Source organism: Python bivittatus, unplaced genomic scaffold (assembly GCF_059951505.1).
Source record: "Python bivittatus isolate LINGU-HERP-01145 unplaced genomic scaffold, Pbiv_v1 ctg000850_np1212, whole genome shotgun sequence".
NCBI lineage: Eukaryota > Metazoa > Chordata > Lepidosauria > Squamata > Pythonidae > Python > Python bivittatus.
Window position 1 is genome coordinate 14,080,011 of NW_028277112.1, and position 26,018 is coordinate 14,106,028.

General features: G+C 38.8%; 1 protein-coding gene across 2 annotated transcripts in view; it reads right to left on the bottom strand.

Annotated features, from left to right (window-relative positions):
- Positions 1-20,781, bottom strand: part of MCTP1 (multiple C2 and transmembrane domain containing 1) — a 197,444-nt gene extending 176,663 nt beyond the window's left edge. Inside the window, exon 1 of one of the 2 annotated variants that reach the window (XM_007425963.4) lies at positions 19,788-20,781. In XM_007425963.4, the coding sequence (XP_007426025.2) occupies positions 19,788-20,494 (707 nt within the window). In that variant the 5' untranslated portion in view covers positions 20,495-20,781. Of the gene's footprint in view, positions 1-19,776 lie in introns of both variants that reach the window. The other variant, XM_088130050.1, reaches the window with a different exon arrangement.
- Positions 20,782-26,018: the final 5,237 nt, after the last annotated feature.

A 26,018-nucleotide genomic window follows, 5' to 3' on the forward strand; every position in this document is an offset into this window, starting at 1 on the left:
GGGAAAAGAAAGAAGTGCCAGAGAGCAAACTCTGGAGCACAACTACCATATAAACCATCAAAAAATAGATAACTTCCTGGAGGTCAAGAAAACAAAACACGTAAATAAGCCGTGTGTGTTTGTGAACAGATATAATGTGCTGGTGTGGGATCTGCAGACAGAAACTAAGAGTCAACAACTGACCAAACTTCTACTCTCCAAAAGGAATCTGACTGTCAGGACTTCCTTCCCTGTCAATTGCCTGCTCAGCTGTGGCTGCTGCTGTATATTCTGCAACTCCACTCACAACAGAAAGACGTCAGGAGGGAAATCTTATAAATGAAAACGTACCGATTTTGTATCTAGGCAGTGCCCTGAATTCAGTGCTAAAATAAATAAGAATGATCAAACTCGAAGAGAGGCCCCCATAGAGAAGTTCAGAAATCAACTCTTTTGGAACTTTGCCAGGCTGTGAATGGGATGAAATTTTGAAGCAACTTGATGACCTTAGATATAGGCTCGTAGCAACCCATGTAATAGCTGCACCACTAATTAATTTAATTTTCCCACATCCCCCAAGTGGTTGCAAAGAATATGATATATTGAGTTCCTCATTAATATACTGATTTGCCAGAGATCTTGTCAGAAGATAAAGATCAAAATAGGGAGCTGAAAGGAAGCATACAGCTAGCTTCAAGAATTGAAAAGGGCCAGGCCCTAAGAGCAGATATTAACTATGTGGATATACCCGAGACCCCTGCTAGAATGGTACTAATACCAAAAAGGGAGGGACGTCAAAGGATCTGAAGCTAAAGGGAAATCCAACTACCTAGATTCAACTAATAAGGATTCAATACCCATGATGCCATGTAAGACTGACTTCAGAATGCCTAAAGAAGGCAATGCAATATCACCATTCAGAGTGTCTTTCAGAGGAATACCATGCAGAAGCAAACATTTAATCTTCCCCCTCCAAATTACATTTCCTGGCTCTTCGACCCTTGACAGTCATCTCCTGGAATTTGGCCAAACTTCGCAATACTGCTTTCAAAAAGTGCACCATGAAGTATGATATTTTCCTACAGGAAACCTGGCTCACCAATGACCCAGTATTAAATAGCTTTAAATCGTTTTTCAGTGAAGGCAATTCCTGGGGTAGGGCAGACTTTGTAGGGGCTTCAGTTTACTTATCTTTATTGCTCCTTAATTTGAAAGTTTGCATTTGTGCTCCTTGGAACATTATGCTGCCGTATCTTAGTTTAATGTTTTCCTTTTTACTTATCAGTGTATACATTCCTCCATTTATGATAATGTTCTCAAGTAAAAATGTTTGGACTAGATTAGTCATATGTTTGTGACCTACCATATAAACACTCTTATATATTTATTTTTTTGGCATGTTACTTTAATGCAAGGATAGGCACTGATAACTGTCTTTATACTAAATACCACCATTTTCTACCTGACACAAAAACATCCCCACCACTTCTCACTTGGCAGTTAAGGATATGGTGGGGAAATTTTTTGGTTTGAGTTTGCTGGAAGCCTTTCATATATTGAACTTAAATCTGTTAAATAGTTTTGTCCACTGATTACACAGAATTTTATCACTTGGCTGTCACCAAACTCTAATAGATTATATACCAATTTCACAAAATGTGACTCTTTATTCATTTTTTTTTTTTTTAATACTGTCAGCCTGACAGTCACCACTTTGAAGGAATCTCTCTCTTCAGGTGCCTGATACATTATTTTCTGATTCCAGGCCATTATCAGGGAAGGAAGATGAACAACAGGGAGAAATGCTTACTAAAATTTTAATAACTTACTCTTATATCAACCGTAGCTCCAAGGACCAGGGACAAGATCTCCTGATCATAGTGTTTGTTTGATTTAAATTGCCTTGAAACCAAGAGAGCTTTGTTAAGGCTCTTTAATTAAGAAAGATCCTTTGATCTATTCTATCCATGCGTTGCTATGTATGACAATATAAGGGACTACTTTATAGGAAACAAAAAGGAACTACTTTATAGGAAGAAAAGGGAAGCAAAGAACTTCCTGATAACAGCTGATAATAGCAGCCCATAACTCAACTCAATTTTGGTACCTAAGAGCTGCACAATCAACAAATCACGTTCCTTGTACTGTACTTTTAAAATTCCAGCTGAAGTTTTAAAGGCACATTTCTGTTCTCGGTATGTACATGAGGAGCCTAGACTTAATAAAATGTATCTAAATGCTCACTTGCTTCCTCACTGGTCTCCGGTAACATGTTCAGAAATTTAAAATTTGATTAACCAAAATTAAAGCAAGAAAAGCACCAGATAATGATTTCTTAACAGCAGAAATTCTCAGAATGGTGGCCCCGATTTTAGCTCTCCTGTTCTCTTCTATAGATCTCTTTGTGATGGTTCCAAAGGACTGGGATACAGCAACGATAATCTCCATTTATAAAAAAGAAAAAAGAGACCAATAGCTAGTAACTGCCCTATTAGTTTATTAAGCATTATTTGCAAACAATATGCTAAACATTTAAATACAAAACTATTCAACCGATTGGAAGCAGAACAAATCCTTGCAGAGGAATGGGCTGGCTTTAGAGCTGATCACTTTCCCCTCGATCACACTTTTATTCTGCAGCACCTGGCAGAAAAGTACATAGGTAAAGCAGGACCCATTCTATATGCTGCTTTTATTGATTTTAGGTTAGCCTTCCCCAAGCTAAGCTGTGAAATAAATTCATTAATTCCACAATAATCAGGTGTCTATTATTGTTGCTATAGAGGCTTCATGAAAATAGAGTGAGAAACTGCAGAAGTCACATACTGTATATTTTCAAAAGGTTTCAGGCTATCTCAGAAGGACTTAACAAACACAAGTTTTAACACATTACAAGTGTTAATTGATGAGTCACCTGCATCTGCATAATGACCCTGTCTTCCCATAACTGGATCTCAATGAAGTGAACTGTAATTCATGAAAGCTTATGCAATGTAATAAATGTTGTACTCTGAAAAGGTATGTCTCCTACAGTACTGATTTTTGGTTACTGTACACTAACATGCCTCTCCTCCTACATTGACTACAGGTAGTCCTTGCTTAACATCCACAATAGGGACCAGAAAATTGGTTGTTAAGCAGGGCAGTCATTAAATGAGACACCATGTGACCAGACCCGATTTTACAACCATTTTTACAATGGTTGTTAAGCGAATCATGTGGTTCTTAAGCAAATCATGTGGTTCTTAAGCAAATCCAGCTTCCCCAATGGATTTTTTTTGCTGGAATTCACTTAACAACCACTTGATTTGCTTTACAACCATGTAATTTGCTTAACAACTATGGTGATTCACTTAATGACCATCATAAAAAAGTAGCAAATTGCAATCACATGACCACAGGGAGTGGTGCGACGGTTTGCAACAGTTGTAAGTGGAAGTACAGGTCGTAAAGCACTTTTTCTGAAGGCATCATAACTTTGAACTGTTGTTAAATGAACAGTCATTAAGCAAGAATTACCTGTTCATATAGGATTTGTGAAGGCTACATGAGAGCCCCAATAGTTGAAACAAGAAGTTAATTAAGTACAGGGGCACCTTAGAACTGATAATGTTCCTTACCTACAATTGTAAACTTCCTCTAATATTTACTTCAGTGGAAACTTGGTTCCCTAAATGTGTATGTTTGTGTGTATGAGAGAGAGAAATATGCACAAGCACCAAACATAATTATGCTACTAACTTTTCTCTCTTTTACTAATGTCACATCCTGAAATCCCGCATTGAGCAAAACAATTATTCCCTCCAAAGCTATTTATTCAGCTGTGAAGACAAAAAGTAAGGAAGCCCCAAGGTCTGTTGCATATAAATCCATTATTTAAACTGAATTTGCTATTCAAGCTTGTACAAGGAGATTTCCCCTGCAAAACTGTCTAACTAGGCAAATCCATAATAATTATGTAAGAGGATATTGCTGTATTAACCTATTTTATTTAAAGTCTCTGAAATCTCATGTTTTTGCCAGAATGTTATTTGTTCCTTTATCACCAAATTCATTCTACCCAGTCTTTAATTTATTTCATACAGACTAAGCAATAGCAGCATTTTTATAAAAAAAAAGTTGAACCCAGTGAGCTGAAGTCTTTCTTATGACAGAAAACAAATGCAGAGTTTTCAGAACATACCAGAATCCATCACTTAGAGAGGGAGCCCTTTCTCCACATTAAGAATGTAAGAGCATAAGCAGTGCCCTGCTGGATTAGACCCTTGGCCCATCTAGTCCAGCAGACTGTTTTCACAATGGCCAGCCAACCAAAAGGAAGCCCACTAATCCACTCTAAGCAGATGGCCTAGAGTGTTAGAGGCAGTCACTAACAAGTTGTTAGCTATCAAGGCTAATAACCACTGTTCTCCATGATTTTCTTGAATTGTCCAATCCTTTTCTGAAGCCAGCCAAGCTGATAGCCAGCACCACATCTTATGGTAGTAAATTCCAAAGTTTAATTATGCATAAAATAGTGTTTATCCACTGCCACAATTGTTTCACCTAAAAAAGTTCACCAGACACTGTTCAAATATTTTAAGAGCTCCTTCCTTCCTTCCTTCCTTCCTTCCTTCCTTCCTACCTTCCTTCCTTCCGTCCTTCCTCCCTCCCTCCCTCCCTCCCTCGATTTCAGAAGTGGTTTGCCACTGCCTTCTTCAGAGGGCTGAGAGAGTGCTGGCCCAAGATCACCCAGCTATTTTCATGCCTAAGGCAGGACTAGAACTCAGAGTTTTCCAGTTTCTAGCCTGGTACCTTATACAGTACACCAAACTGTTTCTCTATTTTTAAGATTTTTTATTGTTATTGTTATTATTTTTAGCCTGCCTTTTTTAATATATTCAATCAACTCAAGGTGGCGAACATATCTAAAACTCCTGCCTTCTATTTTCTGCACAACCACCCTGGGAGGTAGGTTATGTTAAGAGAACGACTAGCCCAAAGTCACCCAGCTGGCTTTCATGCCTAAAGGAGGCCCAGAACTCAGTGTCTGCTGGTTTTTAGCAGTTACACCAAACTAGCTCTTTGTACAGTGCCACTAGTTTCCTTATTTTATCATTTTCTGTAATTAGCATTCTCTATCTGCAATGACAGTCACATTTTATCTTATTTTCAGATAAAACACTTTCAAAAGTGTTCTCAAACTTGTCTTTGTGGGGACCAAATGTATAAACTAGCCTTTCAAACAGAATTTCCCTCTTTGTTTCTCATAATAAAAATGTTTACATGCATGAAGATATGAATGCTAACCTGTTTCTGCACATCTGAACATCTATAAAGCATATGAGTGATTATCTTAATGAATGTATTTCTCACATCCAGTAACTTCCAAATATTTCCAAAACAAACCAAAACTAACACTATTATAAAACCTGGCTCCTGAATACCCTGAATGTTTAATGTAAAGGGAAATTATCTTTTTTTTTCATGGTTTTTTTTAGGAAGTAGCATGGATTTGTATATTTTTGATCTAACATTTACATCAAAGCAGGAAAAATAAGAACAGAATTGTTTTAAAAATCTAAAACATGCACTGCATTACTGAGACAGCATATGTGGATCTAGCGAGAAACAGAAATAGCAGACAGTAATGTATTGTCGAAGGCTTTCACGGCCGGAATACGATGGCTGGTGTGGGTCTTCCGGGCTGTGTGGCCGTGTTCTGGAAGTTTTGTTTCCTAACGTTTCGCCAGCACTGTGATCGGCATCTTCAGAGAGCAGGAGCATAGACAGGAGTTCTCTCTGTGCCCAGGATGATGTGAGCCTTTTGTGGGTATTTATAGAGATCTGAAGGGGAGGGGATTGGGGGGGTGTGGTGGGGGGGTGTGGGGTTTGGGTTAACGAGTGGCTGCTTGTTTTGGTGTCAGAATATGTGTGTATCTTCCTGGGGATTAGGCAGGGTTTTTTCTTCTATTGAGTTGTTAACGAGTGGCTGCTGGGGGTGATTAGTATGTTCATTGTGTGAACTGTTCACACATCCTGGTGGTTGAGCTGAGTTTGTTGACCTTTTGCAGGCTGTATTTTTCAGGATTGGTAGCCAGTTTTTTGTTGATTTTTAGACTCTCCTCTTTTTTATTGAAGCTGTGCTGGTGTTTGTGAATCTCAATGGCTTCCCGGTATAGCCTGGTATAGTGGCTGTTGGTGTTGTCCAGTATCTCTGTGTTTTCAAATAGGATTTTGTGTCCAGTGTGCTTGAGAGCATGTTCAGCTACTGCAGATTTTTCTGGTTGCTGTAGTCTGCAGTGTCTTTCATGTTCTTTTATCCTGGTATGGATGCTGCATTTTGTGGTCCCGATGTATACTTGCCCACAGCTGCATGGTATCCGGTATACTCCTGCGGCGGTGAGAGGATCCCTTTTGTCTTTTGCTGATTTTAGCACTTGTTGTATTTTTCTGGTGGGTCTGAAGATTGTTTGGAAATTGTGTTTTTCCATCAGTTTTCCCATGCAGTCTGTGACCCCTTTGATGTAGGGCAGAAATACTTTGTTGGTGGGTGGCTGTTTTTCTTCTTCAGTTGCATGTTTTCTTGGTTTGATGGCTCTTTTTATTTCATTCTTGGAGTAGCCATTCACTTGTAGGACCCAATTAAGGTGGTTAAGTTCAGAGTTTAGGAATTCGGTTTCGCAGATCTGATTGGCCCGATCCATCAGGGTTTTGATAATGCCTCTTTTCTAACGTGGGTGGTGGTTGGGGTTTTGTGTAGGTACCGGTCTGTGTGGGTGGGTTTTCTGTAAACTTTGTCTCCTAATTTTAGGTCTGGTTTGCGTATGACCAACGTGTCTAGAAATGGAAGTTTGCCGTCCATTTCTTTTTCCATGGTGAATTGTATATTGGGGTGGATGCTGTTTAGGTGGTTCAAGAACTTCTCTAGTTCTTCTTCATCCTGACCCCAAATTGCGAAGGTGTCATCCACAAACCGGAACCAGACTATTGAGGTAACGGGTGCGGTTTCTAAAGCCCGTTTTTCAAAGTGTTCCATCTAAAAATTTGCTACGACTGGGCTCAGGGGGCTTCCTATGGCGACGCCATCCATCTGTTCATAGAACTCATTATCCCATTGGAAGTAACTGGTTGTTAGGCAGTGCTGAAATAAAGCTGTGATGTCTTCTGGGAAGATCTGTTTGATGAGTGCCAGGGTGTCCGGCTGGCGAAACGTTAGGAAACAAAACTTCCAGAACACGGCCACACAGCCTGGAAGACCCACACCAGCCATCGTAGACAGTAATGTTTACTGTTTTATAGTACATTTACAAAATTGAATTTTCTTTAAATATTTCTAGGCTGATTTTTAGGAAACTCCTACAGCACTACAAGAAAATATCTTTTTTAAAGAAAAAACAAACTACTCTTATTCTAATTGCTTTTAAACTGCAGTTAATATCAGAATAATTATATGTAGGAATGACTAGAGAATTATATTATTCCCTTTCTTTCCTGTAAAAAAAAAATGTGTACGGAAGGTCAATTTCTGATTCGGACCTGACAATTCTTTTTTTTGGGGGGGAGGGGGGTAGAATATTCCTTTCAATTAACTTCATGGCACTGTTTTGTTCTGAAAATGATTTTTCTTTAGGTGTTCTGCTCAAATAACCCAGTGTAAATTTACCTGTTCATATTTTGTTTGCAAAGCATTCCATATGAATTTTAACTTACATTTGTTGTATCAGTCTAAGTCATGAGACTATGAACTGTTTTCATGAAGATAACCATCCACTTACTACTGGACTGATATCTGATCTCTGTGAAGAAATTTATATTAACCCTTCCTTATGATATCATTCAGATGGACTGAAGATTTCTACAATATTCCCTTTAAAAGCGCTTAAACTAGGAATTGTATTGAACCCCATTCATAATTCTTTCCTAAGAATTAGCTTTTAAACAAATTTTCCTGGTTGGTATTTCCTTGAAAAAAAATGGTTTGTTTCTAATGTACACTGATGTGTATTCATGGCAAGGGAAAGAAATTAGACATGATAGATTTCACTGTTTATTAATTTCTTTCTTTAATTTATAGGCTGCCCAGCTCCCAAACAACTCTGGGCAACTTACAACTAAAAACCAACTTATTAAAAGACAATACAACAAACCGGAAGAGCAAAATATCCCCCTCCCCTCCACAATCAAGCCAAAATAAAACAAAATGAACCAAACCAAACCAAAGGGGGCTTCCCAATCACCTGTCCCCAAGGCCTGGAAGAACAACCTTCAACTATTTCCTGAACATAAGGATGGCAGCCACACAAAATTCTGGGGGGAGATCATTCCAGAGGGCAGGAATTGCAACACAGTATGAGTGCTTCCTAGGTCCTGCAAGATAACATTCTTTAATTGAGGGAGCCTAGAGTGCACTCAGTCTTGCTGCACTAAACCAGATGGGCAGAGACAACTAAAAATAAGTAGTAACTAAGATATCCAGGCCCTATACAATGAAGGGCATTAAAGATAACAGCACCTTGAATTGCACCCAGAAGCCAACTGAGTGCAGCTCATGAAGCAGCAGGGTCATACACACATAAAGCGGTGCCCCCATCACTGCCACATTCTGGAACAGCTGCAGCTTCCAGATGGTCTTCAAGGGTAGCCTCATGTAGAGTGCATTACAGTAATCCAATTGTGAGGTCACTAGGGCACAAGTGACTGTCTGAAGGGCTTTTCAATCCAGGAAAGGACACATATGCCGCACAATACGTACCTGTGCAAAGATCTCTTGGCCACAGCTGCCACCCGCTCTACAAGCAGGAGCTAAGAGTCCAAGTGAACCCCAGATTGCACACAAGTCTTGAATGGGGAAGTGTAACTATGCTGAGAGTCAATGATCAAATACCTCTGGATCTGGGGGCTACAAACAGACGTCACTCAGTATTCAGCCTGAGTCTGCTGAAAGATTAAGGGGATTAGTGAAGGATAAAAGGACGATCAGGGGCTCTGAACATGAGGCAGACCATTTCTTGGTGGTATCAAAATGAATGGGGAGGGGATGGCATGATAGAAAGGGGGGAAACTGAAAAACAAGCATGAAAGTAGAATGACTGAAAGAAAAGAAAGTACGGGTCATATATGGAAAAGAGGATAGATTAATCTTCCAGCAGGATAAATGGAAAGTGAAGATAAGGAAAGAGGATGTAGAAGCTGGCTTGGAACAGTGCAACAAGAACTATGTTACACAGTTCCACAGAAGTTATGTTAATGGGAAGTATGAAAAGGATCTATGGGTTGTTTATATAGCAGTTTACTTGAATCCTTATCAATCCAAGAACCAAACTGTAACTCATTAGATGTGTGCTAACTGGGGATATAAACGTCTGCATACATTACCACAAGATGCGGTGCTGGCTACCAGCTTGGCTGGCTTCAAAAAAACGATTGGAAGAATTAATGGAAGTTATGGGGATCAATGGCTATTAGCCCTGATGGCAATGTGACTGCTTCTGAAGGCCATCTGTCAGTAGACTAGTGGGCTTCCTTGGTCAGTCAGTCGGCCACTGTGAAAAGTACCAGCCCTCCCAGGTAAACCAGAAAGGAAACATGAGTAGATAAACTAATTCTACTTTATTGTAAGGCTACTTTAACAGAATCTTGCAAGTCTGAAAGTACAAATCTCCCGCCCTCTCTAGTTACTGTCTGAGTAGTTAGGGTGGGTCCTTCCTAGGTTTTTTTCCTCTGGCCATTCCTCTGTTGCAGACTCATTTCTCTTTTATCAGATCATGCCCTAGGCAGCATCTTTTCCACCCATCTTCCAAGGTCACCCTCACATTCCATCATCACAAGAACAGATTGCTGGACTAGATCGGCCAAGGGTCTAATCCAGCAGGGCACTGCTTATGTTCTTATGTTTTATATGCAGGAAAAGTCATTGGCTGATATATAGGTTGTATGATGCAGTAAGGGCTACATATCTGAAAACTAAAGTACCAAAGACCTAAGTAATTGTGTTTGCCAGAAAAAAAGGAGTAAACAATTGCATATTACACATAAATGGTGAAAAATTAGAGCAAATGGATGAATTTGTGTTATCTTGGCAGAATGTTTACTAAAGATGGCAAAACTAGAAGCAACATATGCAAATGCTGATATAAAGGTAGTGGATAGTACATTGTCTCTTGTGAAAAATTAATGTTTTCCAAACAAGCGAAAATAGTTGTGTATACGAGCATGCTTCTGCCCACTTTTTATGTGGAAGTTGGCTATGTCAGAAAAAGCGTAGTAACTGAATACAGTGGAAATGAGTTATTTAAGAAATGGGGATGTGATAATTAGGAATGGTGTGTGGTAAAACAAGAAGTGATAGGGACAAGAATGAATGGGACATGAACGAATGTGAACTAAATACAAAAGTGAAATGACCAATATGAAAGAAGTACATTGAGGAGTTTTGGTCATACTGAGTGAATGAATGAAAATCGAATAAATCATTCATTGTATGTACATATGTATGTAGGAAGAGGTCAAGAAGATGACCATGTTAGTTGTGGTTGGATGAAGTTGATGATCATGAATTTTAAAAAAGGAGAAATGAGAAGTTTAAGCAACAAAGGCAATGTATGTATAGCTGCCTGGAAGCAAGAATGGCATAAAAGGACTTTGTTGCCTCTGTCCTTTTAGTACAACATTGAATCTTTCAATTGTTGTATTCCTAACATGGGAGTCATCCCATCAGTCTCCACTTATTAAATACCATTTGCTCACCTACAGTAACATTGAAATTCATATTATTTTTCATTCTGAGCATTAATGCATAGACAACAAAAGTCATGAATTTTAAGAGCAACTATGCTTTGATTTTTTTTTCCCTTGACTGGTTTAAGTCTATACCTACAAAGATCAGAATCTTGTAAGCCATGGTATTCTCTATGACACTATGTGGAAGCAAAAGTTGGACTTTGAAGCAGCAATATAGGAAGAGTATTAATACTCTGAACTTTGGTGTTGGAGAAGACTCCTGAGAATATAGCATACAGCCAAGGAAACAAAAAAATGGATCGCCAAACAAATCAATCCAGAGTTCTCACTTGAGGCACAAATCATCCTACTTGGGACACATTATGCGAAGACCTAGTTCTCTGGAAGGCTCTAATGTTGGGAAAGGTGGAAGGAAAGAAAAGAGGACAACCAGCATGAAGGTGAATAAACTCAGTTACAGCAGCAATAAGTGCACCATTGGAAGAGTTGAAGGGCCAGGTTAGGGACAGATCTATCTATGTGATCACTAAGAGTCGACAACAACTTGATGGCACATAATCAATCAATCAATCAATCAATCAATCAGTCAATGCTTTGATCTTTTTTTCCTTGACTGCTTAAAAAGGCTTCACTAAAGTACCACTTCCATCTCCTTCTATGCTCTGCAGGTCATAATATGTTATTCTTTTCTAGGCTTTCCATTTCCACCCCCCACAACCACCAGTTCATAATTTAGCACAGCTTGCTATTCTTAGTAGCCAAAATAATTATAAATAACTGGCTATGCTTGAACAACTAACATTGTTGAGATGCATTCCACCATAAATCCAGCATCAGCAAATATAATCTTTTAATTAAAAATCATACCAGATGTTCTCTCTACTGAACTAAATATCAGACATTTGAGAGGATGTTTAAGTGCAAATTGGTAGACATAAGCCAAGAACTTAAGCTTTAAACTGCACCCTGCCAGACATAGGATGAATAAAAAAATGGGAAAATATGTTCAACAGCATCTGGTTAGACTGTTATCCTAATTACATTGCTGTTAGACGTCAGCATGATACTATTAAAGATATCAGGATTCCAATACACTAACAATGGGAAGCTCCTTAGAACAAAAGTAAGAAATACATGAAAAATAAACAAACAGCTAAGACTTGTTTATCAAGTAATCAGAAAATATATGCATGTTTTTACATGCAAATCTGGAATGCTTGACCTGGATGACCATTCAAGACTGTCATCCACACAGATGATGCTGCATGAATGTCACCAAGAAATCTCTTCCATATAACCCCAACTCCCCACTCCTGATTTTTAGCAGCAACCAATCATTGATCCATGCAACCATTCAAAGCAGATGCCCAACTGAACATTTCAGTAACAGTTGTGCAACTGTATTTATAAAGTACTTGTTCTTATATTAAGAGTAAAGAGCTAGACCTGAAATATTTTTAGTAATGATGTGACACATCATTCCCATAGGAGCCACCATTCTCTAAGTGCATATACAGTATTTGATATGTGATATTACTTCTGTTACCTTTATTATTCAAATCTTACATAATCACATATTATTACTCATTCTGAATTTAGGTATCTGTCCATGATCTTATGTGCTTTCTTAGAATACAAAATTACACATGCAACTAATTAGGGAACATATCTAGTTTCTCAAAATCCAGTTTTTGACAAGCACAAGTGGCACCCCACACAAATACATGCTTTCTATTCACTTGTCAGCATATTTTAGCTTTATACCTGGGCTGATTCAAAAGCTATAAATCTACTGTATAACCTTTGACTTGAATTCAACCATAAATTCAGAATAGTCTTTTAAAAAGCATCAAAGGGGGGCTGCAAAATTTACATGCATTTTTATCTGAAATGAGTTGTTAGATATATGAAATAATTACTCTATCAGTGCTCTCTGTCCTGAAACCTATTATAGTTAAGTGACCCATGCACAACTTTTTCACCAGTATAAGGAAACTCATTTCAGTCAATGATATTCCCGAAATCTAACCTGAACACTACAATTAAGGGATCATGGTTCAAGAATTTACAATCACTATTTTGTTGTAGATATTCAGGTACCAGATACCTGATTGCTATTAATGACAAGGGTAACTAGTGTTGATTTTTAGGATAATGCACAACTGTTTTGCTAGTATTATCCCTCTGTCTTATTGGTAGCATACATATTTTTATGCATAACTGTTGAGCTGTGAATTACATCACAAAATTTAATCAACTGGACATTTTTTAAAGTAAGGAAACTACTATGCATTCCCAGGAGCCTCTACAGTATACAAAAATGTGTGACTTTCCTTTTTGTTATCCAAAAAGGATTTTTCTAAAGATTGCTAAATATTTCAGCTCAATTCTACCACTGGAATTTGTGCTAAACAAATTCCACTCAACTTCATTTGAAATTAATGTGATGTTTAAGAGCTGAGAATTCTTAAGAAAACAACAACTCCAAACTGAACTCATTTAAGTTTTGAGAACTCTCCTTCCACCACCACCAACCTGTTTGTAATGTTAGCACATGCATACAGATTGTACCATGTAACAATACATATAGTGTCCTTAATGAGAACCTGTTTCAAAGATTCAGCCATGGCAGAAAGCTATTTTTACATCTATCCACACTGATAATTTTCTGTTGCTTATGCTCCCCAAGCCCTTGAATCAATCCTATCCTGTTTATTATATAGTCTCATTTGTTATAATAGAGCTTACTTCCAAGTAACTTTTAAAAAATATACTTTTGTAAACTTTCTACACCTAAGTTTGAATCTGTGTTATGTTGCTACCTGGTTGTTCTGATTGTGTGTGTGTATAGATGTTGAAAATTCATGCAATTCTATTGTTTTTACTGGATTTTGTTTCTCATCTCAGGATCATAATCATAATGAAAACCAATTATAAATTTACAAGTACAAAAATAACAGACAAAATCCACTATGTGTCAAAATATGTGTAAGAGTAGAATTCTATGCTATAGAATGGAAGAGAAACCAGAGAAACAAATATAGTGCTCTATTAGTATTTTCAAAAATACCCTTTTAATTAATTGCTAAAAGGAAAAAAAACACTTTCTTATATTTTAGTCATGTACAGAATACCAAGTTCAATTACCCTGAGTGGCAGTCTTCAGTTCCAAGTCTATCTGCTTATTTGAAATGAATAGCACATCTATCTGCAGTGTAATTAGCGTTTGTGAGTAAGCCTATTTATAGCTACAACATTTTGTATGCAACAGTTCAACATGCTGAAAAGGAACCTTGAAAACAGCCTGTAAAAATTCCATCATGTTCAAGTTGTTTCATAGATTTGTCTGGTTCATGCTGACTAAAATTGATACAGAAAAAGTCCAATCATATAGTCAAATTTTTGTTCAGTTTGGCAAACTTATTTATTAAATTTATATAGCTGCCCATCTCGCTACTATGACTCGGGGTAGCTTACAAAGTAAAAAATCCAGAAAACAATACAAAATTAGCCAACCCCCCCCCCCGCAAAAATCATTAAAAACAAAACTATTAAACCATAAACACATACCCAGCAGAAGAGTACCATTCATTTTCCTAAAAGTACAATAACTTAGCAGGCTCTCCGCCAACATCACTCGATGACAAACCATGTCTTCAGGCTTTTGGTCAGTCTTATCCAAGACTGTGCATGCAATCACTCCAGCAAATTTAGCTTCTTATTCCAAGACTATTATTTTCTGGTGATCTTAACTTACCTCTTTTGAATTGGTGACCTCCATCTTCCTTACCATATCTGAACTTTTAGGTTATATCTGTACATGTGGCAAAAGGAGGTAGCCAAATACAGATGAGCACTAATACTTCTACAGGCTCCTTCATGGAAAAAAGCCCTCTACCAAGGGTAAATCAATGTAATAAAGGACCTGGAACAATTCTCTACAGTGTTCATTTTCTATGTACAGTGCATTTTTTGTATGGAATAGCACTCTAAGAAATATGTCTTTATATATAATAAGTATCAAGTGATATTATAATAGCCTATTGGGACTTTACAACAATTTCTACTTAATGGTATTTTCACCTTATCTTTCAGCTTTAAGGGCCCAAAATTAAAGATGAGGTTAGATTTTTTGTTTGTTTCTATTACCGATCTGAAGAAAAGAACCAAATATACTAAACAAAGATATGAGGAAAGAATTGCCCCTTCTTTCTCATTTAAAGAGCCCTGCCATTCTCTTAACTTCATATGAAACTTAAGAAAGTTGCTAGGCTCTAAATGAAAGGAGGCCAAAGGTATTGTCTTGTGGTAGAATATAGTGTAAGTTATTGGTGTTAATCATTAAAACCCTAAATAGCTAAGGGCCCATCTATCTGAGGGACCAATCCACTGCAAGCACATTTGGGTGCTAAAATCTGCAGGAGAGGCTGTTTTGAAAATGCTCCCCCCCCCCATTAGAGGCTTATCAGCGGCGTAGAAGAGCACCTTTTTCTGCCTCACTCCCAATCTATGAAATACATTTCTTTAGGAATTGCATTTCTCCTCTATCTATAAAAGGGGAGACTTTTAACAACTAACTTTAGCATTAGTTTCCATTTTTAAACATTCTTTTCTATTCTATATTTTAATTACCAGTTATAAATCTTTAATATCCAATTGATTAGAAAGGTATATTTAAATACAATAAATAATGAATTTAGAATACCAGTTGATGAGTCATCAGGAGATGATCACCACATCAAACCTTGAACCCAAAGAACCAGTGATCACCACATCAAACCTTGAACCCAAAGAACCAGGAATCTGTGGCCCCAGACTCTAGAAACGATTATATGGCCACAAGCCTGCATAAACAGTGTTATGGTGAGCCAAAAACTAAGGGTAACAGAAGAACAAACATCAGGAAAGAATAACAGTCTATTCAGGTCTAAGCCTTTGTTCTTGGGAAGTTCTATACCTTGAACAAAGTTGATATGTCCAATTGGTATTCTTATATAAAAATCTTTGCCTGTAAATAGTTGGGGAACAAGATGAGTTTTAGTTATGAGCCTTGACAAAGACTTAATTGCCAATTTCTGGATGATCAGAGCTTGCTTTTTTTGACACAAATTCTTGTTACTCCTTTCTCAGCTTGACCACAGACCTCCTCTTGAACACTCTACTTCTCTTCTGGGACTGGAATCACATTATAACGTGTTGCCTGTAAAACTGCTTTGTAGAAACCTGAGATTACAGCTAAGAAACCAAAGCTTGACAGCATAAGTATACTGCAAGTAACATTTTATTTTTACAGATGGAGTTACTGTAAGATCTTGCAATAAGTATTAGCAAGCTTTAATGAAGCACACTGATTTAATCAGAATTATGGAGTATCATCCTGGAATAATAATATATGCTTTCAGTTTCACTCAGAGAATTCGCTTGTACCATAGCACAAGAGTGTAACTGTCTCCAAGTCAATCATTTTCAGTTTATATTTGAGTAGGCATCTGTTTGAAAATCAATAAAACCGGAGATTACTAACACAGAATTGTCATGTTAACCATTTTGAGTTTACAACTAGTATATAATAAAAGCAAATATGCAAAATACATTGATTGTATTAGAGACAGGCAACTAATTCAACAGCAATAGTTGGTATTAGGTATGTTCGCCGCCTTGAGTCGTTTATAAAAATAATAAAGGTGGGATAAAAAGTCTAAAAAAAGGTGTTTTTTTTTTAAATGGGGACCAGCAAGGAGAACATGCTAAAACTTTCTATGAACTGAAGCACCTACTGCATACAATTTATGCCACAGAAATTAAACAGCTTTAGGAAATGAAGAATGTCAGCCAGAGTTGTTAACTTTATTTTCACTTAAACTAGATAATTTCTAAAGTAGTCTAGAACAGAGAAACAGGTTCCAGGAAATCTCATTTCAAGAGAGACTGAGAACAACAAACTTCAATTCTGTGAACTTTGGGTACGACAGACATAATTTGTTTAAATTTCACTCCCACACAAGAAAGTCAAATGATGCCATTTGTGTAGATTTTTGTATTTGACCTTTTATGTAATTTGTATCATTTTTACAGAAATTGTATAATTACATAATTTCACAATATAAAAATTATTTGAAAGTATTGAAAGTGAGCTTTTACTCTATAAATTCAATGTTACAATATTAATTTTGCCGGTGAAATTGCCAGAAATCATATCAATTAAATTCTCAAACGCACATTTCATTCTTGATGCATGTTATTTCCTGCATGCTGCTCCCATATTCCATGCCTAGATATATCATTGGGTTTTACCCCTTGTACCTAGTCAGTTCTTTCTGTTACCATGTAACATCAAAAACAGAACAATTAAGAATTCCTTTCCCCCTTATAATTAGCATCCAAAGCCATTTATAAAGCCATGTAATTAATCTTATCTTTGTACTTCTACTAAAACTGAGAAAATTACATGGATGTACACGTACAGACTTACAATTCTCTTAACTTTTTTTTTTTACTTTAGAGAACTTGTATTTGAAATTCAACTCCCATTGCTTTGACAATGCCTACGAAGCTTCCAACACACAAAGACTTGCAAGGGGTTTATGCATTTAGCTATCAAGTTATCTCCACAAAAATAAAAAGTGCACAAATGCAGTTGCTATAATTGATGTTTGTAACCACGCAGACATTAAGAACAAAAGTGGTAATAAATCATGCTTGGGAGAACAATGGGGGATTCCAAAAGACAGGCAATGCAACTAGTGCCATTTATTTAAAAAGTATATCTTTATCATGCAATAACAATATTAAGGCAGTTTATGAAGGAGATTTCTCATTTGACTCCTCTATGTTCTCCATCATGTAGGTTTTATATTAATTGAAGTCCAGCTTTTTTTTCATACTAAAACCTTCCATATGTGCTTTTTAGTCATACCAAATCAGGCTAAATCAAGTAATGCAGAGAAACGTGCTTGTAATGTGAAAGGAGGAAAACCCAAAAAGAGGTATAAAATATACTTGGATTGGTCCAGAAATAACTATTCATAATTGGTAACAAACAACACAATGCAGCAAAGTACAAAGATATAATTGCATTTACGAACACTTGTCTGCAAGCATGTGCTCCTGCAATCAACTGGGCTTACTTCCAAGTCAATGTGCTAAGAATTAGGGCATGACTAATAATGCTTTCAGAAATCAACCTTTCAGCTGCCATCTGAAGTCTTCCAACAATCCTGGCCACAGGCACATTAACAGCAATAAATAGGTGGATTTAAGGTTGTAAGGTGAAGTATATTTTAAATTTAAACAGAAAAAAATTCATCTGAAATACAGTTTATCCAAGCGCACCTATATATTTCAATTTTACTTGTGCAACTTATTAACACATACATAAAAACACTTTTGCAGCACTCTGAACAACACTGAAGATGCATTTGCACATCTGAGCCATGAGCTTATATGGTCTGGCTTAGGTAGTACATAAACCTATTTTCTTTATTCAGTTAACAAAATAAAGGCTTTGCTTGTTTTATGAATGTAGCTACAGTCATAGTCTCAGAATTCTGACATGGAGGGATGAAAACAAGCATACTGGTGTATGTTGCCCAATCACTTCTACCTGGCCCCTTTCACTAGCAAGGGCAGCCAAACAAACCTTGAAAGGTCCTTCAATGGTTTCTCATGATCTGCAGACATGGATTTCTATCTTGTTGCTTCCAAATAAGTTAAAAATCAATACCCAGTGAAGAAACCTAAATGTTCAGCTGTAGTTTGATAGCAAGGGACAAGACAAAATGCCTATATTTAGATTACAACGCAACCATAAAATGTGCTTTCCATGGCTGGCTTCCACTGGTAGGAGGAGCCCAAAAGAATCAATTGAAGAGTGTGCTCATTCATGGCTAGCCAAGAACTCTAGGTGTGCAATGTTTCATCTCAACTGTCACAGGAAGCATGAACAAGCTAAATCACCTGATTAAAATATCACTAGTTCTTTGGATGAATCATATGTAGTATACCACCACAGAGTGTGCCACACAGCATGTGATAAACCTAAATAAAGTAGCTTTTACAAGTATTTCACTAATTTTAAACTCTTATTTACATAAATGCCTCCCTTAAATGTTATATACACAAGCTATCTACATACTCTTAGGCACTCAGATTATATCTTTGTCAAGGGCCAATTTCCAATCCTTTTTAAAGCTAAACATGGAGCAAGTTGTACATCCATCATATAAGAACTACCATGCTGGGCTGAGGTGTACGTTTAGCATTCTGTTGCTATATTAGTCAACCAGATGCCTAGGGCAGTGTTGTGCAAACTTGGCCACTTTAAGATGAGTGGACTTCAACTCCCAGAATTCCCCAGCCAGCACGGCTCATCTTAAAGTGGCCAAGTTTGGACAACATTGCCCTACGGGGAAGTTCACAGGAAAGAAGTGTAATACAATGGCAAATTGTATTACTGGAGGCAAAAAAGCCATTGGTAGCCTTTTCTCCATATCAGGTAGAAAACCTGGACCTGTGTGAGATGTCTTATGGAACCAGGAGTTAAATATATTGAGCAATATATCCTTTCTTTTGCACTAGAAAAATTAAATGACTGCTGCTCATAAATTCTCTTGAAGTACAGAGGAGGGCAGGAAGAACAGAAAAGGCTGGATCTAGCAAGATAGAGACTAGCAACTCAGTTGGAGGCAGTCTTATGGTATAGTTGTGGCTTACTGACAACATTTATAAGGGACAGTCAACAAGCTGTATTTTCCATTAGGAACTCTCCCATGTTCTCTCACTACTACAGTACTTCCATCTTTTTACTTACCCTAAAACGTCCCCTCCCCCCCCCCCGTGACCATTAGGGAGGAACAGCTATGCTCTCAGTCAGTGTTTCTCAACCTTAGCAACTTTAACACATATGGACTTCAACTCCCAGAATTCCCCAGCCAGCACGGTCCACACAACTTAAAGTTGCTGAGGTTGAGAACACTGAACGGATCGAAAGGAAACCGTCCCAGCCATTCGCTTCTATTCCACGCTGCAAATAAGTACAGTCCTGTAAAACACCTGCCTGTAACGCCTTGGAAGGACGAGGGCTTCCCCCCGGGCTGCCGCTGCCCTCCGGCCCCTTCGCTTTGCCCTTGGTGAACGACTCTTGAAGCAACTGCTCCAGGCAGGTGGTGCCGCCGGGCAGAGAAGAGCTCTTCTGATGGGACAGGTGAACCCTGAGCCGGGGCTGCTGCGGAAGCTCCTCCCGCGCCTCGGCTTTGAGGGCGCCATCCCCGTCGCTCCTATCCCTTTGGGGCGCAGCAGCTGAGGGGAGCGGCGAGGAACAGGCCGAGGAGGAAGCCGAAAAAGAGGCGGCCGTGCCGTCGGGCCGCCGGCCCTGCTGCTGCCCTCTGCCCTGGTGGTGATAATGGGGAAGGAGATGCTCTCGCAGGCGGCGCAGCGCAGAGCCGGCCTCGGTGCTCACGGCCTCCAGGGGCTCTGCTGAGGAGCAGCACAAGTTGGGCTGAGAGGACGAGAAGACGCGGTCCAGCACGTGTTTTCGACGCCTGAAGCCGCCCCACCTGGCGGCGCCGCCGGCCAACAAGTCTGCTTTGTCCGGCTGGTCCACGGCTCGAACCCGAGGAAGCGACGGCGAGGTCTCCGCACTGCGGCGTTCGGCGCCCGCTTTGCCGCTGCCCTTGCCCTTGCCCCCCAGCTGCAGGCTCCTCCACAGGCGGCTCTGGAAGGACGACGCCGGCTCCCCCTCACCGGGCTTGGTCCCTGTTCCTGGTGCCGCTCCGGGCTCCTTGCCTGCTTCCATCCTCCTCTCTCCGCCTCCCTCTCTTCTTCTCCTCCTCCTCCTCCTCTTCCACCAGCGCCGCCGCCTGCTGCTGGTGCGGAGGCAGCAACAGCAGCAGCAGCGCGCGGCGGCTTCAATCCAGTCCACCCGAGGGAAGGGGTTGCACTTGTTCGGTATCGCAGCTGGTGGTTGCTTCAGGGGCTCGGTGGCTGGCTGGCTCCCGGGCTCGGTGCATCCGCAGCGATGAACAGAGGAGCCGCCGCGCGGAGAGTAGCAGCGAGCGAGAAGCGAACTACCGAACTTCGCGGCGCCCGATTTCTCCTCCTTAATGAGGTCGGCTGTCTCCACTGGCCGCGCAGACTCGCTTTGCAGGGGAGGGGTGGGGCAGAATGATTACCGTCTGGCGTTGTTAAATTCCCCCCCGCCCCGTAAAAAAAAATGGGGCCGGGAAGAAGTATTATACAGTAATGGACAATTGGCAGAGCTAAACTTCATCGGGATGAAAGAACAATGCTTTAGGATTGTAGGCTGAGTTTGGAGTTGTATGAATTTGGGAGAGTTCCTCTTGAGTTGCTTGCCTGCTTCAGAAGGTTGCAATACAGAATTAAATGTAAATGCAGTGCGTGTCAACACCACTATCAGCGGAAACCTTATCTTTAGGTTTTCATCTAGTCAGTAGTTCTCATCACCCTGGCAGCATTCATACTGCAAGCTTACCATGGCTAATTTGCTCAGCACAGTTACCTGAGTTTGTAGAACACATTAATCCATAACCGCACAGATTTGTGTCCCAACCACACACACTGCTAAAATATGAAATGGTTGTCTTGTTTGTGGTTCGGTGTGTCCTACAAGCCCAGCCTTTTTTGACTCCAAGAAGGCCTACTAGGGATGGATAATACTCATACTATATTAGCAACACATGTAGGTATGAAAAGTGTATCCTGGGACCTGTGTTATCCTGACACAGGCCAGAACTGAGCAGGGGATCAAATTCTGGCCCCTGACATCAAAACGTGCTGTGGAAGCACTCTGGAAGACCACTGGGTTTATGTTTTATGGTTCAGTGTGCTGTGAAAATCTAGCAAACAGGGTTAATGAAACCCCATGGGCTAGTGGATTGTATATATCCAATATATGTTTTGGCATACTTAATTGTGTTTGCTGAGCATGCTTCTATGATCATGAGTAACTCAGTTAACCTAGTTGCTTTTGTTTGCATGAACCCCAGGAGGCTTGAACAATATGGTAACTAAAATATGTTTGGCTAGGTTGTGGGTTCAGTATTTTGTGCTCATTCAGCCAATGCAATTAATTTGTGGTTCAGTATGTGTGCAGACTCAAGAAATTGAGTAATTGAGTAAACCATGGTTCAATTAAGTGTGGGTGAACATATTGTGTGAATACAACCAGTATGTTTGAATCTAATGATTCTAGCTGACTGTATGGAAATTGACTGCAGTTGAAAAGAGAGCAAGCTCATTTGCTGGTTCATCAGTTACAAGTCCTTCCATCTGTCAATACAGTGTTTGAGAACTGGAAGGGAGCGGGCTGGGATTTAATGGAGAGGAGAGTTCATTTTTTTAGGGCACCCCAACCCTCCTTTCCACCCCAACCCTCCTTTCTTATTCCTGTCAGTGCATGGGAGCTACATGATTCCCAAAAGGCACTTAATGTTGCATTATATTGTTGCTGTTGCAGCCCACTGCTATCACATTTCTGAGTAATGAGTCATTATGCAAAAAAATTAGACATAATCTTGTCGATATCAGCTTCTGTATTTTTGTGAAGGTGGGGAACAGAAGGGAATTCAGAATTTTTATTTAAATTAAAATGACACTCCCTATTTATAAATAGCACAAATGTCATTGCATGAAAGTGGTCCTGTCTTGGATGTTCAACCTATTCTGTATGATTCACTTGCAAGTATTCAGAGGAAAGTTCCAGGCAAACAACCTCTGTAAATCCCAAGTGATAAGAAGCCCTGCAGTAGCTGACTTTTCAGCCACGTGTGCTGCTTGTCCAAGAGCTTTTGATTCACAGACTGCCCCTCAGCAATGAATATACTCTTCCTACAGTAATGAAAACTGCAGTCCCTTAATGCAAGCCTTATTAATAGGACATAGGAGGATGGCTAACTGCACTTTAGAGAGACCATATCCTGTCAGACTGAAATGTGACCTCAACTGATGCAGGAGATTCAGGGATGGCCTAGAGCAGTGTTTGTTACATTTTTTGCTCTCAGGACCCTGTTGGCCACAAATTGTGGTTTTCAGCCTAGCCCTTTAACCCAATGAAAGAGTGGACTGGAGAAACTCACTCATTTATTAAGGCACCTTAGTAATTGAGGACTTCTTCCCAAGAAGACAGCCCCAAAAATAGAAAGTGTACATCTTTTATACCTTTTCAAAAACAGCATCATAATCAGAGGTTACATGATTGGTCACTTAGTTGAGCATGCGTACTTAATAACTAACATCCCATAATCCCTTTCAAACCATATGTGTCTGTGTCCATGACAACTGGTGGTTTCCTGTATCTGGGACACTTAGTGGTTTTAGAACATCTTTATTTTAGGTTTTATCTGAATACACATCTACATCTCTGCTCTTGTTCTTCTACTAGGTAACTTCACACCTGATCAATAACTTCCTGTTTCAACTCTTTTGCAAACTTAACCACAGAGCTTGTTGGCTTGTTCTGTTGAGGGGTGCAAATTCAATAGTTTATAACTCCAGTCTGACTCTATCAATTAACTCCAATTTTGCTGCCATCAACCCCTTCCCACTTTTAAAAATTATGGAGGTCCTCAAAAGAGCCTTCATTTGTATGGGTTATATTTATTTATATTTACTGTATTAAATGTAAAATTGATGCATTTGTAGAATAGTTATTTATTGAATCATGTAAAAATAACAATATTAAATCCAATAGAAGCGAATATGTGTAGCTCAGGGTTGAACTGTGGAGTCCTTGGGGTTCTCTGAGCTTGGTACAAGCTCAGAGAACCCCAAGGACTCCACAGTATTAAATCCATTAGATATTAACGTAAAATATTTTTCATGGAAAATTCCTATATTTTTAATAGATAAAAAAATAATGAGAAGAGTGACATTGTTTTAAATTTTTGTAAATATCTGTAATATCTGGCAAATAATTTTGATTTTGCAGATCCTTGAGAGGGTCTTGGGGGAATCCCCTGGGTCCTCGGACCGCACTTTAAGAAATGCTGGCCTAAAGAATTTACTGTTCCAAATCTGATTTAGGGCAGGTGATCTTTTTTAACATGGATTTTTATCCTTTAAAAAAAATGCTTCTCACTTTTCCAAAAGCAAATCATTTCAGACAAAATGTAAGCAAAATTACCTCATAATATAACATCAGAGCAGAGTAATTAGGAAAAAAGGAGTCATTAGAATTATATTTGTACAATATGCTAATGTATGATTAACAATCCATGGTTTAATGAATTAAGCCAATTTTCTGGGTTTGCATACTGGACTATAAATTAACTAACAAGTAATGCAGTAAGCTACTGCTGGTCCAGAATGCAGCCGCACAGGCTATTGTTGGAGCCCCACGGAGGGCCCATGTAACGCCTCTGCTCCACGAGCTGCATTGGGTGCCAGTTTGCTTCCGGGTCAAATTCAAGGTGTTGGTTATCACCTTTAAAGACCTACATGGCATGGGACCAGGTTACCTAAGGGACCGCCTCTCCCCTATGACTTCAACCCGTCCCACCCGATCACACAGGGAGGGCATGCTCTGGACCCCCTCAATGAAAGAACTTCAATTAGTGGGGTCCAGAAGGCGGGCCTTCTCTGCGGTAGCCCCCGCTCTTTGGAATATTCTGCCCCCAGAGGTGCAATTAGCCCCCTCACTCCTGGCCTTCTGTAAGGTTTTGAAGACCTGGTTCTGCCACTTGGCCTGAGGTGGGGAGGGAATACCTCAAGCATAGGGATGGCTAGCCCCATAGAGGCCTTCTGTCTTTAGCCTCAGATTTTTCATCTTCTTGGACTCTCCTTCTCCTTTTTAGTAATGTTTTTAACTGATGTTTTATGTATTTATATATATTTATGTTTTTAATGTTTGTTGTGAGTCACCCAGAGTTCCCCCATTGGGGGGAGATGGGCGGCTGAAAAATTTAATTAATAAATAAATATAAATAAATAAATAAAATCAAAATTAGTGGAAAAAGCCATTGATATAAATTATTTTTATATCAAGCCATGGTATAAATTATTTTTTTTGCAACGAATTGTGAAAAAATGAATTTCCAACAGATTTTATTTTTGGATTAAAGTGGATTAAAATCCAAGTGCTTCTGTTTGAACAGTTATTAATGGGAATATTTCTCCCCCAAATAATGGGAATATTTCTCCCCCAATTTCTCCCTTGTATGGTGGAACTCATGAGGAAGTTCCTTTATTGCCCTTATATTAATTTAGTGTTAGAACATTTGAGTTGCCACATAAAACAATCCTGTCATATTCTAGGTATGAACATGATTGGAACATCATTTGTTACATATAAATGAATATTTTGAGCCATTTTAATGATTATCAAAGCTGTCTACCTAGATTTGTGGAAATTGTACAACAATATGGAAAATATTCTAGATATACAATAAATTACAATAAATCTAGTATTTGCTAATAGGCAATAAGTAATCTATGGAAATATATAAAATGGGTTTTGTATTTTGCTCAGATTCTGTTAAATATTTAAGGGTAATTATTAATAGGAAGAAATCGTTTTTGATAAATCTGAATATTTCATGTAGTTTAAGGGTAATAATAAAAGGCAGCCTATAAGTTTGGGTAATTGCTATGAAAATAAATATTACCTCAAGACTGGTGTATATTCCAAGAGGGGTGTTTATAGATATTTTAAACAAATTTATTTATACTTTTTTTTTTGGTCTGTAGAATGGTCTCCAGGGCTTTTCCTTTCAGTGTGAAAATGGAATTGGGACCAATTTTCCTGATTTTCAGTTATGTCACTAGGTATATCTGTTAATCTTTGTATTGCATTTTAATTAAAATGGTATTGACCTTCATAGGCGGAGATTTACTGTTTGGCACCTTTCAAATCTTGGCAAGTGTCTTAGGTAAGAAATTAGTATTTGACCTTTATTCTCATGAGAAACTGACCCTTTGAAATAATCATTTAAAAATGGCAAGTGAGATCTTTGGTTGGAAAATAAGGGCTGAAAAGGGATAGTTTCACTTAATGAGATGATTTTTAATAATAATTTTAAAAATTTTGAAAGATTACAAAAAGAATATAATTTCTCAAAAGTAGCTGAATGGCAATTTGTTATGCTTTTTGTGTGAACTAGACCTATTTGGCTGCCTCAGAACCCCCTATAATTTTTTTATTGTATTAGAAAAGGCTTTTTAGAAGGTAAACTAAACATTTACTTGGCTCAACAATTTTAAAAAGTTATTATTTTTTTTAGAAAGCAAGAGACTCTGAGTTCTAGTCCTACCGTGGCATGAAAGCCAGCTGGGTGACTGGGCCAGTCACTCTCTATCAGCCCAAG